At 46.7% G+C, this 15,820-nt stretch overlaps 1 protein-coding gene across 3 annotated transcripts in view; it reads left to right on the top strand.

Annotated features, from left to right (window-relative positions):
* Positions 1–10,638: 10,638 nt before the first annotated feature.
* The window catches only part of MTUS2 (microtubule associated scaffold protein 2), a 317,696-nt gene continuing 312,514 nt past the window's right edge, over positions 10,639–15,820 (top strand). For all 3 annotated transcript variants that reach the window (XM_027116582.1, XM_027116584.1, XM_027116583.1), the window contains exon 1: positions 10,639–13,081. In XM_027116582.1, coding sequence (XP_026972383.1) covers positions 10,871–13,081 — 2,211 coding nt within the window. In that variant the 5' untranslated portion in view covers positions 10,639–10,870. The remainder of the gene's footprint in view (positions 13,082–15,820) is intronic.

The raw sequence follows: 15,820 nt of genomic DNA, 5'->3' as shown, positions 1-15,820 counted from the left end.
GGGAAAAAGTGGTTTGAAAGAGCCCTGTTGGTAGTGACCCAGCGCAGGCTTTTGAGCTGAAGGTGATTCTCACCTTATCCCTGATGGTGTGAGAGAGACTTCTCTCTTCCTTTCAGATAGCAGACAATCCCTGAGATTTACAGCCTGCAGTCCCGCAGATCAGCGAGGGTCATGTGTCACACCCACCATGAATGCTGAAGTCCATTGCCAGGGTCTGAGGCACACGGAAGAGAGTCAAGGTGTGCAGCTCGAGCACGCCTACTGCTTTGAAATAAACGCACTTGGAGAAGCGAGCTCGAGCGGGGCCTGGCAGAGGAGTCTGAGAAGGTGTTGGTCCTGCCTCTCAGCTTGTACAAAGCCACCCCCCAGGCCCAGCCCCAGCCCCCAAGAAGCAGCCTCCCTCCCCACCTGCTCGAGCAGACTTCAGGATTCTCCCGTAACTGCCTGACCCAGCGTCCGCATTGCAGAGCAGATTGGGCCATAGGTCTAGTGGGGAAGAAAGGGGGAGGGTGGATTTGTTGGGAATATTCACATAAGCCATTTGTGGTTAGAAACGAAGAAGAAGGGAATAAACTCATGAATATTACAGTGTTATATTAACACTTGGGCAGGTACATGCATAGGAGGAGATGCTCTTTTAAGACGCTCTTTCGAGTGTGTCCTCAATTGCCTTCAGGTGCCAGGCAGGTGACATAGGCTGTGAAGCAACGGGTGTGAGTTCACAGGCCAGATAGCCACTGGAGAAGGAGGCAGGACATGCCTTTCAAACAAACATTGGAGCTCAGTCTTTTAAAAAGTGCTCCTCACTCCTCCGTAACTCTATAAACAAAACCTCGCCTGACTCAGCACTTGGGATGCCAGTTGAACCGCTTGTGTGTGAATACACTTCCTTTCCTGTAAGTCAAGAAGGATCTGCTTTTATCTGGGTTTGAAGCCTGTCTCTCTTTTCAGTCTCCTGTTAATAAACACAAGCCCATGCTAATGGTATTGGAAGAGTTTGGGTCTCCTCTAGTATTTTGTAGATGGAGTATTAGTCTTCAATAGATGAGCTTTTCTGACTTGTCTCATGAAGTAATGGAAGGGAATTTATCACCAAGTCTTGGTGGTCAAATTCAGCTGTTCTTGCTACCTTTTGAAACTGCCAGTCTTTTAAACTGGATGATGACATTTTCTTCCTTCACCAGAACGGATAACTCTTTGAGTTTTCTTCTGCTAAGAATATAGGGATTGCAAGGAGAAATGAGATCCACAGATAATCCCATGCCTCATTTTAGCAACTATTTTGCCCCCTTTTGTCAGAAATGCTTTTGAGAGCAAGCAGTGTTTGACAGATTGAATCTTCCAAGTGGCTTCCTTCCCTTAGCCCTTCCCCACTGGGGGAGTAAGAGGTAAAGGGATCATGGGGAAGAAAGGGGGACCTGTGACTGCAGCATCACACACCCAGTACCCAGACCTTGAACGACGCAGTACTTCTGGTGTACATGCGTGTAAGGTGGCCAGCTGGAATCCTTGTAAAACTACACACACGCACAGACACACACACACACCCCTTCATCAATTGCAAGAAGGGGCGAAGACCTCATTTTCTCCAGCCTCTCAGCTGCAGTTCCTGCCCCCCTCCTTGTCATCATGTGGTCCTGAGTATTTCTCTTTAACAGCATATTCGAGTACACCTGCCTGGCCTTTATTACCGTTGTTATTAGTTGCATCTACATCATATCCCTTTTCCCTCAGCAGATTACCGTTTCTCTGAGGATCAGGACCTTTCATTTATGGATTTATTTCCCACTGTTCCTCGCACTGTGTTTTTTATTGGCTGATGGTTATAAGTTGGCTCCATCTCAGAGCCCTTTCGAGTCCTGTGTCCACGAGCCCTTGTTTCCCTGGCCTTCCCGATGCCTGAGGCTGTCAGGTCCTTGAAGGGATATGAGGGGCCTGCCCTCCTCCCCCTGCTGTGACAGGTCGTGGCTGGGCGACTTTCAGTCAGTCCTGAAGCTTCTCTAGGCTGCAGTTTCCTCATAGAAAATGAGAGGGTTAAACTCATTAATGTCTCAGTTCCTTCCCACTCAGTGATTCTGTGATGAATATGTGCTCGGTGAGGCAATTACCCAGAGAGCCAAACACATTAGGAAGGGTTCAGTTACGCTACCGTATTCATGCATTCAACGAAGATTTGTTGGGGTTTATTGAGGACCTACAGTGTGTAGCAGAGCCTTCTGGTCACGGGGGACCAGTGGTGAGGGGGGCTTATATGATCTTCATCCTTGTGGAGAGTATGTTTTACTGGGAGTGGAGGACAGTGAACGAAAAAACACATGGAATAGCTGGGACAGACTGGGAAGGAAGTCGTGGGGGCTGTGACAGGGGACAGAGGATGAACCTCAGGAGAGCCTGAGGGGGGCGCAGCCATGCAGAGAGCCTGGCATTGGGTGCCAGGGAGCGACAGTGGCAGTGCAAAGCCCGTGGGGAGGCTGAAGGGGACGGTGAGGAAGGAGAGTGTGCGGGAGGGGAGAGGGAACCACGCAGGTCAGAACAAGAAAGCCATGGAGTGTGTTTGTGGTGGGGAAAGGACCCCATCTGACTGATGTGTCAAGATGTTACTCTGGACACCTTGTGAAGGGAGAACGGCTCTTCAGAGAAGCAAGAATGGAGGTCGGGAGATCTGGTGGGCGATTTGTAAGTAGCTTATATGGGAGATGATGGTGGCAGTGAGGATGGAGAAAAGTGAATGGCTGGGATGAGCCGTGGAAATCCATCTGATACACACTTGCTGATGGATGGAGCTACAGGAAAGGGCCAAGGAAGCTCCAGGTTTCCAGCTTTGGTCACGAGGTGGGTGATGGTACCAGTAATCCAGGTAGGAGAGACCTGGGGGGGCCAGGGAGACCTGGGGGGGGGCCAGGGAGACCTAGGAGGTCTCTCATCTGGCCCTAATTGCCTCGAACAGTCCTTAAAATTCTAATACCTCATTTTCTCTTGATAAAATCTATATTCTGGAAATAGCTTGTCTCTCACGTTTGCCATTAAATATAATGGTTAAAAAGAATTTCCCTTTGGAGATACACACACAGCATGAAAGAAGGGATACAGGTAGCCAAACGTCATATGAAATGGCGTATAACTTCCGTAGACGTAAAGTAATAACAAAATAAAATAACAAGATTTTGTTAACCTGTTAACTTTAAAGATTGAGGATTTCAGGGAAGCTTAGCCTGGTGGCTTAAGAGCATGGACTGTGGATTTAAGTTCTGGCTCTTCCACTTACTTTCAGAAGTTCCTTAACATCTCTCTGCTTTAGTTTCTTCATCTGTAAAAACAAGATGGTAAATTCTAGCCATAGGGTTGTTATATGGATTCAGTGCAGTAAAGCACTGAAGACAGCACCTGGTAACGGTAAATGCTATTCAGGTGTGGAAAGTAAGTTCCTAGTGTTGAGCGAACTTCATTCCATTAAAAAATGTTTTTGAATCCCTGCCATGTGCCAGCTACTGTTCTGGACTTGAGAATAGAGTGGTGAACAGGGATTTCCCTGGCGGTCCAGTGGTTAAGACGCCATGCTTCCAATGCAGGGGGCGCGGGTTCGATCCCTGGTCAGGGAATTAAGATCCCACATGCCGTGTGGTACAGCCAGAAAAAAAGAAAAAAAAGAGTGGTGAACAGAGGGTGGGGAGGGGGTCGCCTGCTCTCCTGGAGTTTATACAGGAGGAGTGGAGGCAGATAATAAACAGGCAGATAAGCGCCAGAACCAGATCATCTGGGGTGGTGAGAAGTGTTTTCTAAAGAGGGCGCCCATATGTCCAGTTTGTACTTGGTGTCTTGGCATTCTGTCTGGCTTAGCATTTTTGAACTCTCAAAAGTGTTCCAGTTTTATACAAAAACTTGTACATGAATGTATTTAGCAGCTTTATTTATAATTGCCCGAACCTGGAAATAACCCAAATGTCCCTCAACTGGGGAAGGCATGAACAAACTGTGGTACGTAGCACAGAATCATATTTAGCCGTAGAAATGAGCGAGCTACCGATAGACCCCAGGTCATGGTGAATCTCCAATGCACTGTGCTGTGCTGCACTGTACGTAGCACAGAATCATATTCAGCCGTAGAAATGAGCGAGCTACCGATAGACCCCCGGTCATGGTGAATCTCCGATGCCCTGTGCTGTGTGAGAAACCAGGCACAGAGCCTGCACACGGTATAGTGACATTTCAGTGACGTTCTGGAAAAGGCATAATTGTAGGAACAGAAATCAGATCTTGGTTGCCAGGGGCTGGGGGTCAGGGAAGGGTTGACTTACAAAAGGGGGGATTTTGGAACTCGTGGAACTGTTCTGTATCTTAATTGTGGTCATGGTGGTCACAAGACTGACTACTTTTGCTAAAACTTGCAGAAATGTACAGCAAAGAGGGTGAAATTTACATATGTAAATTATACTTTAATAAAACATGGAAAAAATTGCTAAGCAAGAAAGGAAACAGTTTCGCTATTTGAATGGCAGACGATCTGGTCATTGGAGTTATGAAGAGTTTTGGGAGAGCAGTGATGGAGCAGGAAGCAGGGAAATAGAGGGATAGAAGGAAGATTGACACCTTTTTTCTTGAGGGCAATACGTATTCATTCAACAAATAATTATGAGGCACCCATTATGTGCCAGGTCCTGGCATATAGTCTGGGCACAGATTGTGCCTGTAAAGAAAACAAAAACCCCTCATGGGGCTTAGAGTTGTGTATTAAAATGCAAATGTGCATTCCTGTTTATATAGTGAGTCTACCTTCAGGAATATATTGTAAGGAGGTCAGGGAGGGGCCGTAAAGATATGCATTCAGCAGTGTTCTGTGAAGAATTATTTTAAAAGGCAAAAGCTGAAAACAACCTAAAGTCTGACAATGGGGGATTGGTGGGTAAATTATGGTAAAAGTGGTCATTAAAAATGATAAAGTATTTATTACATGTATTTATGTGGGAGGTGTCTGTGATACGCAGAGTATAAAACTGAAGGTAAAATACTCATTTCCTAAGTATTAAAAACATCTGGGATACTACACATTAATCTCTGTTTCTTGGGGTGGGAGTAGGGGACTTTGATATATTTTTTACTTTTTTTTTACACAATGAAGATCCATTGTTTTTCAAATAATTGGCAATCTAAGTATTTCCATTTGGGGAAAAATCATTTAAGACAAACACAAAACAAAATAAATATTAAACATAATAGGCAAGGAATGAATACCCTATATTTTCTGAGTGAAACTCTGTTCTAGAAGGAAGAATTTGTTTTTTTGTTTTTTTTTGTTTTTTTAGGATTTGTTTTTTAAAGGAGGAAACAAATGCTTTTTTGTTGGCAAATGCGAATGAGGCTGTTTTTGGAGAAACATGCGACATTTTTCTTGGAGAAACTTAAAATATCAGTTAGTTTAATATTTTTCTTAAATGTCAGATTAGTCTAACCTTTGAAAAGTCAGGTTACCTCTTTTCCTGGCCCTTTATAAAGGGGGAAAGAGAGCATTTCGTTTATGTGTATATTCTTCTTCACTCTTTTTACTCAAGGTAAAATAAAATAGCCTCTATGAGCTAAAAAAGAAAAAAAAAGATATTTTTCTGAACACAGTTCTGATTATACATTAAAAGAAAATGTGATGTACTACTCATGCTATGTACATAGATAAGGAGAGTGAAGCAGGCTCCATGGAGCGGTTATATTTTTAACATAATTTGGCACGTTTTCACAGGATTCAGCACCACGGATAGCTACAGAGTCCCAGAACATTTCGTTATCATCCCCCAACCAGTGATTCAACTTTTAATCATATTGCAGTGAAACTGAACTTGTAAAGTTCATTCAGTCTGTGGTGCATCAAGTTTTAAACTATACCTATACCTGTTGAGAATAAATATATATAACATTATGAAACATATAAACATTATGAAATAGGACCCAGAACCCAGCTATTCCTAAATAATATGAATAAATAATATGAAATAGGACCAAGAGCCCGGCTATTCCTAAATGGTTACCATGGCCGAAAGCGTAGAAGAGTGATAACCACAAAACTTTCTAAAGCAGGTGAATCGATTGACTTGTATGTAAATGTTTGCAAGTCACTTCACATAAAACTATCCTTTCAAATGTGGTGGAACATCATAGACCTCAATATACGCTCATTAAAAATGCCAACTAAACTTTGAAAGTTGGGATTTTGACTTTTTTGCATCATTATTATATTTACCATTACATTTTGGGTTCATAGCCTATACATTTCTCTGTATCCCAGAGTTCTTCTGAAGGATTATTTATTGCATGGTAGGAATTGTAGCTGGAGCTTCTTTGGCAACTAAATTTTATTAAGTCAGATGGAATTGCCTTTACATTCAAAGGCACAGGGCTTGAATATTTATGTGAAAATTCACAACTGATAAAGCATTCCACAGCAGACCTGGCAGCTCAGGAAGGCTGTATGCAGTAATTTTTCAATCTTTTAAAACCCATGCCTCTTTTTTTTTTTTTTTTGCGGTACACGGGCCTCTCACTGCTGTGGCCTCTCCCTTTGCAGAGCACAGGCTCCGGACGCGCAAGCTCAGCGGCCGTGGCTCACGGGACCAGCCGCTCCGCGGCATGTGGGATCTTCCCGGACCGGGGCACGAACCCACGTCCCCTGCATCGGCAGGCGGACTCTCAACCCCTGCGCCACCAGGGAAGCCCTATAAGTCTGGATTTTTATGATCATGTTTGTGCTGGGGTGGGAGGGATGTTTATCTCAGTAGAGTACCCTGGAGTGAAATCCAGATCCAGAGAAAACCTCTTGCCCGTGTAGATTCTGTGACTGTCTTCTGGTGAAACAGTGGTGCTCTAGGGGGGAGGAGTGAATCTGTGCAAGAAGGGAAGGAAACAGGAAACATTACCTCCTGTATATAATTTTGCCTTTTATAATTGAAGAAGGTTTTAAAATTTGCTTTTCCTGTCTTGTGTGAGCTTCCTATCCTTTTTTGGTTTCTGGTTTTGCTTTTCTCTCCTTGTTCTTACGATAGTGACTTTTCCTTTTATTCTCCCCTGTGATCTGTATAATTTCACCAATAGGCAGCTTTCCTTTTACGGCTTCCACTTTCTGCATGGATTTTCCTTTCCTGCCTCTATCCCTGCTCTGTCACATCTTAGCTGTGTGACTTTGGGAATGTTACCCTCTCTGTGTTGTCATTTCCTTACCTGGAGAGAGAGAGAAAAAAAGCAAGGAGATGTGAAGATCTGTTTCTGGAGGCCATTACAAATATTAAATCGTTTAACTTAAATTAAAATGAAAAATTAAAGGAATTACAATTTAAAACTTAAAATTTACAAACATGTATTAGTGCTGAGAATAATACTCGGCCCCTAGAAGGTTCTAGCTTTCCATCCTCTTTCCAATGAACAACGTTTATTGTTTACTGACAGAGAACATCTGTTATGTAATTCTTAAATATTAAGGTACAACTCTTTCTAGCAAGATTTTACACCTGCTTGTCACTCTCTAGCACTCACATTGTGGATTACGGTGTCTGAATGCTCCGGTTTGGTTTGTCACTGCTGAGAAGAATGCATTTATTTCCTTCTTCCAGCCTCGATAGTTCAAACCCAAGAGGGCTCTTGGCTTCATGCTTATAATTCTGCCCACAGAGAATTAGAGATGCTTCCTTTGCCTGGTTGGCTCACATTTATGGAATGTCTTGCTCTCCATGACTTTCCAGGACGCCCACTTCCCGACCCAGAGAGCACGGTGTTCTTTTAAACTGCTGTCTTAATGATTTGCCTACATGCTTTTTGTATTTCTGCCCAGAGGCACAAGGAAAGCACCTTGAAAACTGAATAATGAAAGAAATATGGATGCTTTGAGACTCCCCTCTGTATCAGGGAATGGAGGCTGGGATCAGAGTGTCAGCACCTTGGTTAGGCTTGAGGCTGGACCTGGGGGTACCACTGGCCTACTGAAGACAGGCCTGGAAGAAGGCAGAGAAGGAGAAAAAGAAAGCAGGGTCCAGGGCTGAAGGGGGTGGGAGGATGAGGACCTGAGCGCGACAGGGACAGAACGGAAGTGCGGCATAGCAGGGAGATGCAAGTGCAAACCCGTGCACAGGTGTGTGTATTTGGACAGGATTCTACGAACATGGGGAAAGGAATGGAAAGACCTAGATCAGGATGTCACTGTGCCTTGTGTGGGGGGCGGGGGAGGAGGAAGAAGGGGGAAATAAAAAATAAGTGACCAAAACCCAGCTTATAGGAAGTGATGTCATTTATGGAAGACGTACATGCTTATGTACAGATGCAAACAAGCGAAAGGAAAAGAGAGCTCCATCAGCTGAGTTCTTAGGGGTGCCCGTGGGAGGCTGTCAAGTGAAAAGTTAAGTTGGGAAGATGGGGGCTGGCATGGAGAGGAGCGTGAGGGTGGCTGCAAGTTATTGGTGATTTTTCAGTCCTTTGCTTTTCTTGTTTATTATGTTATTTTGTTTTATAATAGATACATACAAACGTACATATATGTAGATATACATATATGGTATATATACACATGTACATGTTTAGTCTATGTACAAATATACATGCATGTGTGGATATATACACACACACACTCTTTTGAATGTGTGAAGTAGCATATGAAACAATGATGAGGGGAAGACAACTGGGTTGCCACGTAACCTATTTTGGTAGAAACGTAACAGTCTCCCGTGTAATGTGCGTGCGCACGCGTGCATGTTTGCACGAAGCAGAGGAAGGCGTGGAAGGCGGCTGTTCACTTTGATTCCCCACTGGGGGAATTGGGTACGAGGCAGAACCTTGGTACTTTTAAAGTCTCCCATCCCCAGGGCCTAATGAATGCATTCATCGTAGTGGATAAAACAGTGTTAGCCTTGAGTGGTTTACTGATGATCTGTGAGGCTACTTTGGTAGAAATTTAAATACTTTATTAGAGTTTAATCTCCATCAGGGCAGAAATAACATTGATCTTCATCATTCATCTTGTCATGGATTCATTCACTCATGCTAAGGGTACATATTAAGTTCCATATAGATAGATAGATAGATGTATGTGCCAGGTATTTAACAATATTTTCTTTGATGCCTAGCACATTTGGAGTTTTCTTTTTAAAGTAAAAATATAGGGTTTTTGAAAGTTCATCATAGAAGGGCCTGATCTAGTGGATCAGGAAGGCTTCCTGTAGGAAGTGGCATTTAAGCTACAAAGTGAAGACTAAACGGGAGTTTGTTGGGTGAGGTCAGGGGAGGATTCCATATTCCATGCAGATGGAAGGGTATGTGCAAAGGCCCTGAAGCAGGGAGAAAGGAACATGGTAACGTGAGGAATGAGGAGTGTGGCTACAGCCTAGTAAAGGAAAGGATGAGAGGAAATGAGGCTAGAAAGGTATGTAGGGGCTGGATCATCCAGGACTCGCAGGCTACTAGAATTTCCTCCAACTTTTTATTTTGAAAAGTGTCAAACCTGTACAAAGGTTGCAGGTGTAGTCGAGTGGATCACCTAGATTTTCAAATTGCTAACATTTTTCCATGTTTGTGTGCTCTCTCTCTCTCTCTTTCACACACACATACACACACACACATATACAAACACACACACACACATACACATTTTTCTCTTTGCTGACCGTTTGAAAGTAAGTTACAGACAACATGTCATGTTAACAAGCATGTCATGTTTAATATCATGTATCTTCCAGGAACACAGATTATCTCTGGTATAATTGTGATACTGTTACACACCCAAGAAAGTTAACATTGATAAAATACCTTTACCCAATGGATTGTCCACATTTAAATCTTGAATTGTCCCAATGTTCCCTGCTAACGTTTTTAAAACTCCAGGATCCAGCAACATGCATTGTGTGCAGATGTCCATTGGTGTTTGGGGGGCAAGTGTAGCCCAGCTATTTTGTAGAATGCCCACCAATTTAAATTTGCCTGATTATTTCCTCATGATTAAACTCAGGTTGAACATTTACAGCAGGGATACTCTCATAGGGGATGTGAGGCCCGAGAACTCCCTAACATCCGGAGCACATGATAGCACTTTCCATAATGATGATGTTACATTTGATGGTGTCTACCAGCTTTCTCCACTGTACACATGAAATTTTCCTTTGTAAGAAATAAAATAATCTGGAGGGTGGTGCTTTAAGATTCTGTAAATATCCTGTTCCCCAACAATTTTGCACTCAGTGATTTTAGCAACTATTGGCATCCCTCATCCAAGATAATTGTTACTCTGGTGAATGCAAAGTGGTGATTTTTCTAATTGTCTAATTTTTTGCATATTAGTTGGTATTCTGTGAAGAAGAGCCTTCCTTTCTCCTCCGCTCTTTTTAATCCGTATCAGTATGAACCTGTGAATTTTTAAAATACAAATTTAAGATTTACTGTGTATTTATAATCCACTTCTAACATGAATCGTTTTGATGTTACAGTTTCCCATATTTGGCCAGCAGGAACCCCTGTCTAAAAAGGCTTTTGAGAAGTAGTACCTGGATTGAGTGAATGAAGTAATAGTAGGAAAGTGATGAATAAATCTGTGTTTACCATGCTTCTCTTTTCTCCCGAGGCTCTATATCTGTCAATCTAGCGCGCTTTTCTTTTTATTTCTCTCTAGGTCTCATGGGCTAATTGGCTCTCGTTCAGCTGGAACCTAACAGAGAAGTCATCCTGCTGTGTATCAAGACAATGCCCAGTTTTAAAACTGCTCTGAAAACGATGAAGACAGGATCGCCCAGTGATGCTGTCAGGGGGCAACAAGCAGCTTGAGAATTCCCTGTTCACCAGGTAGCAGCTTGAAGGAAGCCCCTTTCCATTAAGGAGGACTGCATGGCAGGCAGCCCCCACTGAAGGCTGGAAAATGAGTGTCCCAGTGGCTCCTAAGAAATCATGTTACACTGAGTTACGGGACGACAGAAATGGAGTGAAAAACAACAACGAGAGCGTCCTAAGTCTGGGAGACACCAATGCCAACCCCGTCGTGTTGGAGGTCAGCTCCTCTCCTGATGAGCCTGTGACGTGTGCCCTGACAGATGAAATTGGAAATGCAAATTCAAGGGGGCCAGAAAGTAGTACCCGTGTCCAGAAGGAGTTTCACCCCCTTCAGGGCTTTTCGAAGGCATCTCAGGTTGGCCCTGCCAGCCTGAAGGATTTTAAATTTTCTCCGATGGCTCAGAGAGAACGGAATGAAGAGCCCATGCTGGAGAGAGGCACAGATCCCCTGCAGGCCCCTCGGGGTCTTCAGGGACAGTGTCAATCAAGTTGGAGGACTGTCACAGGTGAGGCCAGCCCAGTGGTTGCAGCTCAGAGGGAGGTTGACGTTCCCCGGCATGTTCCCAAGGATAAGTTGGCCAAGACCCTTGACAATGCGGAACTGAGGAGGCATTCTCTGGAGAGAGCCGGCAGCTCTGCCGTAGCAGTGGACATGCTTACCAAGGAGTGGGCTGGGGGTCTGGCCTGGCCGCTTCCACAGCCTGCAGTGCTGGGGTCCCCAGAAGTCCCCCGTCCGGTACCCAGTGGTGGGGAGGGGCCGCAGAAGATGGGGGCAGCCCCTTCTCCAGGGCTGGCTTGTCTTCCAGCTGATGGTACCTCAGAGGGAAAGAGCTCACGTCATCCTAAACCATCTACCTCAGTAATCAAGGAGACCACCCCCTTAGAGACCCAGCCGGATGGGGGACAGGTACCCAAAGTTAGCACCCAGAGCACAGAGCCTTCCGCCCACCCAGAGTGCGCTCCCAGTTCCTCTCCTGCCTCGAGAGACGTCCTGAGGAAGCCAGAAGCACAGCCAGGTCAGGGAAAGCCCGAGCCCGAGATGGAGCTGAAACGTGTGCAGCTCAGGGCCGCGCAGGAGCTCCCGTCCACCCAGGCGGACGGGCTGGGATGTCCTCAGGAGGATGGCGTGTCATCCCCAGGGAGAAAGGAGCCGTGTACGGAGGGAGCACAGCAGGAAGCCTCAGCTGCGGCACACAGCGGGCCCCACCCGCCGGCTATGGGAAGAGGCAGGGGCGAGCAGGAAAAGAGCGGTGAGGAGGGGTCTCTCCAGCCCACCCCCAAGCCGAGCCCCGCCTCCTCGGGAGCTGCTGGGCATCAGCCCGCGGGCAGAAGTTCACCAAGTGCAGCTAGGAAACCGGGTGAAGCCCCATCCAGCAGCGTTTCACCCAGGGATGGTCACGTCGCTTTTGTTCCTGGTGATCTGACGGACAGCAGGCCCTCAGGTGCCAGAGAGGAGAGAGGGGTTCTGGGCGGTGGGAACGGGGACGGCGCTACGGTTTTTAACTCAGATCGTTCTGTTGGAGAGAGCGGAACTGGGGTCCCTGAGCCCCCCGACCCTCCAAGCAGCAGCTCAGAAGCCGGGGAAAGCACAGAGATCGCTACATCCGTTGCTGAGACTAGGAACCGTCTAGAGACTGCAGTGAAGACTGAAAGCACCCCCCAAGTAAGGGCAGATTCTCTTCCCGGAGTCCCAGCGCCCCTCCACCCAGAGACAACCGTGAATGTGGCCCGGCAGCCCGTGCAACCCAGCAGCCGTTTTCCGGACTTGGGTGCCTTGAATGTGGACGCGGGGGTCCCCCCGGCCGCCCCGCCTTCTGCCAACAGCTCCAGGTTGTCACACGCTTCCCTGAAAGTGCCTGACAAGAACCCCTGCCCTGGTGGGATCCCCAAGCCTGGCCTCACCCGTCCCGAGGACACACCCGCCTCGCAGGAGGGAACGGAGGGCCCCCAGGTTGAAAAGACCGAAGAAAGGGCGGATCCCCGGCCCCTCGTTATGCCCAAGCCCAAGCACGTGAGGCCCAAGATCATCACCTATATCCGGAGGAGCCCTCAGGCCCTCGGCCAGGTGGACGCGTCTCTGGTTCCCGTGGGGCTACCTTACGCCCCGCCCTCGTGTAACATGCCTCTCCCCAAAGAGGAGAAGGCGGCAGGTGGAGACCTGAAGCCGGCCGCCAGCCTCTATGACAAGTTCAAGCCAGACCTGCAGCGGCCCCGGGTGTTCAGCTCCGGACTGGTGGTGTCTGGGATCAAGCCACCAGGACACCCCTTCAGTCAAATGAGTGAGAAGTTTTTACAGGAGGTAAGAGAATGCCACTGTGATACGTCTGTAAGCTGAATGTCCTAGAGTTTGTTGTGTATTTTCTATGAATGGTGAAAACAGAATTTCCTCTCTTAGCAAATTGCAGACTCTGATGGATGTGCTTGTACAGAAATGGACGGTTTTAGCTAGAGGAGGTCGTAGGCAAATGGACACTTTCGATGAGAAGAGTTTGATGATCAGAAGAGATGGAGCTAACGTCTGAAGAGAGTCATTTAAATTCTACCTGACATAATGCACAAAAGTTAGATAGGTGTGCATTCCAACCGGCTTCCTTGTTTAAATAAGGGAGCATAATTCTTCTAGGTCAATGGAAAAAAATCCAAAATAAATATACTGTTCAAATTAGTCAGACTTCATCCTGTGAGGGGGAGTATTTCCCTTATGGGAGAATCTTGTATTCGTCCATGTCAAGAGCACAGTGAGTAGAAAATAATGTGTTAGGCATGGGCTGTTTTAAGTCAAAACAGTAGTTACAACTAGCATTTAGTTGAGTGTCTACTATGCATTGGGCCCACAGAACATCACATTTAATCTTTGCCGGTCTTCACTAATCCTTGCAGTGATTCTCTGGAGGGTGGGATTGTGGTTCTTATCATTGTTCAGATGAGGAAGCAGCCTTGGAGAGCTCTGAGTCACTCATCCAAGGCAGCAAAACAAGGACGGCACTGAGATGCTCGCCCACACCCACCCAGTCTCCTCACTCTGTGGCCCCTCTCAGTACTGGGGCGCTATGGCGAGTTGTGCTCCCAGAGCTCAGAAGGAAGGTTTTCTCTGGATGCAGTCTCACGGCAGCCAGTGATCGATTAAGAGGAAAGCAGCGTCAGATCGTTTCTCTCCCCGACACCCTCCACGTCTGCTCAGGCCACTCAGAACACGGGCTGGAGCCTATAGGATGCTCAGCTGTTAGGATGCACTCGATCTGGCTCCTTTACTTCCCGACCACCTCTCCTTCCTTCACTCTCTCTCTCCCTCTGCTGCCTCAGGGCCTTTGCACTTCCCTCTGCTCAGAATATTCTTCTCCCAGGTATCTGAATGCCTTTCTCCTTCACGTTCTTTTTTTTTTTTTTTTTTTTGCGGTACATGGGCCTCTCACCGCTGTGGCCTCTCCCGTTGCGGAGCACAGGCTCCGGACGTGCAGGCCCAGCGGCCATGGCTCACGGGCCCAGCCGCTCCGCAGCATGTGGGACCCTCCCGGACCGGGGCACGAACCCGCGTCCCCTGCATCGGCAGGCAGACTCTCAACCACTGCGCCACCAGGGAATCCCTCCTTCATGTTCTTTAGGTCTCTGTTCAATGATCACTTCATTGGAGACTTTCAATTGTAACAGTTCGTTAAATAAAGTAATTTTCTACCCTACCCCCACCCCCAAACAAAAAGATACCCTAGATTTTTCTCTGCAAAACACAATTGTGAAAGAAACTTTATTTGGAGATGTAGGCAAAAATCCTGTTACCGTTCTATCTCTTTGACCCTTCTTAATTTTTTTATGTATGTTTCCTTTCTTTGTTGCTTCCACTCTCTCCATAAAATATACAGTAGTGTCTATATTAGATGCACACCCCCCCAGATATTCTCTATTCTTAATCCTGTAGAAGCCACCCCAAGTCTCCAGGAAGTGGGATAGTATGAGTGTTGGTGCGGCTTTAGTAGTGTTGAGGGATTTGGGGAGACCCCGTTGGTGTAGGGACAGCAGTGCCACTGTGCACCAGCTGCTCTGAGGACCATTTCCTGCTGTAATCAGAGCATTTGAGGCCCAGGTCCTTTCCTCAGGCTACAGGATAGAGCAGAGAAGCCCCAGGGGTTGTGCTGGGCTCGTTTCTGCAGTAGTCTCTAATCACAAGTGGAGAATGGGCTGGCCTTCGCCCTTTGCTCCTGTAGCTGTGACTTGGTGTAACCCAGAGAGTCCCCCTCCTGTGTTCAGCCCCCAGAAGTGGCTCTGAAGGTCATCGTGGGTCTAGTCATGCCAGGAGGATAAAATACGCTGACTTGTTTAGACTGCTTTCTGCTCTCAGCTATCCTGAGGCCTCTGGGACACTCCCTCCTATTGACTTCTTGGGGGAATCCTTTTTATTTTTTTTAAAATTAATTAATTAATTAATTTATTTTTGGCTGTGTTGGGTCTTAGTTTCTGTGCGAGGGCTTTCTCTAGTTGCGGCGAGCGGGGGCCACTCTTCATCGCGGTGCGCGGGCCTCTCACTATCACGGCCTCTCTTGTTGCGGAGCATGGGCTCCAGACGCGCAGGCTCAGTAGTTGTGGCTCACGGGCCTAGTTGCTCCGCGGTGTGTGGGATCCTCCCAGACCAGGGCTCGAACCCGTGTCCCCTGCATCGGCAGGTGGATTCTCAACCACTGCGCCACCAGGCAAGCCCGGGAATCCTTTTAATTACTGGTGTAAGAGGGGGGAAGGGAGCAAGAGTGAGAGGACCCGGTGAGCTTGTGTGCTTACAGCATACAGGTGTGTGATTAGGGCTGAACCCTGCTGCTCCTCCCTGGTACCACCTCATCACTGTAGGACACTGTGCCTGTCAGAGCTCTCCAGAGAAACAGATTGTACATACAGGTATGTATATGTATGTACCTTTCTATCCGTTGAGACTTTAAGGAATTGGTGCATGCAGTTGTGAAGACTGGCAAGTCCAAAATATGCAGGGTGGGTTGGCAGGCTGGAGACCTAGGGAAGAGATGATGCTGCAGTTTAAATTCAAAAGCCATCTGCT

The sequence above is a fragment of the Aethalodelphis obliquidens genome, unplaced genomic scaffold, assembly GCF_003676395.1.
Source record: "Aethalodelphis obliquidens isolate GAN/ISIS:26980383/991018 unplaced genomic scaffold, ASM367639v1 scaffold16, whole genome shotgun sequence".
Lineage (NCBI taxonomy): Eukaryota > Metazoa > Chordata > Mammalia > Artiodactyla > Delphinidae > Aethalodelphis > Aethalodelphis obliquidens.
This window is presented reverse-complemented; position numbering and strand designations above follow the sequence as displayed.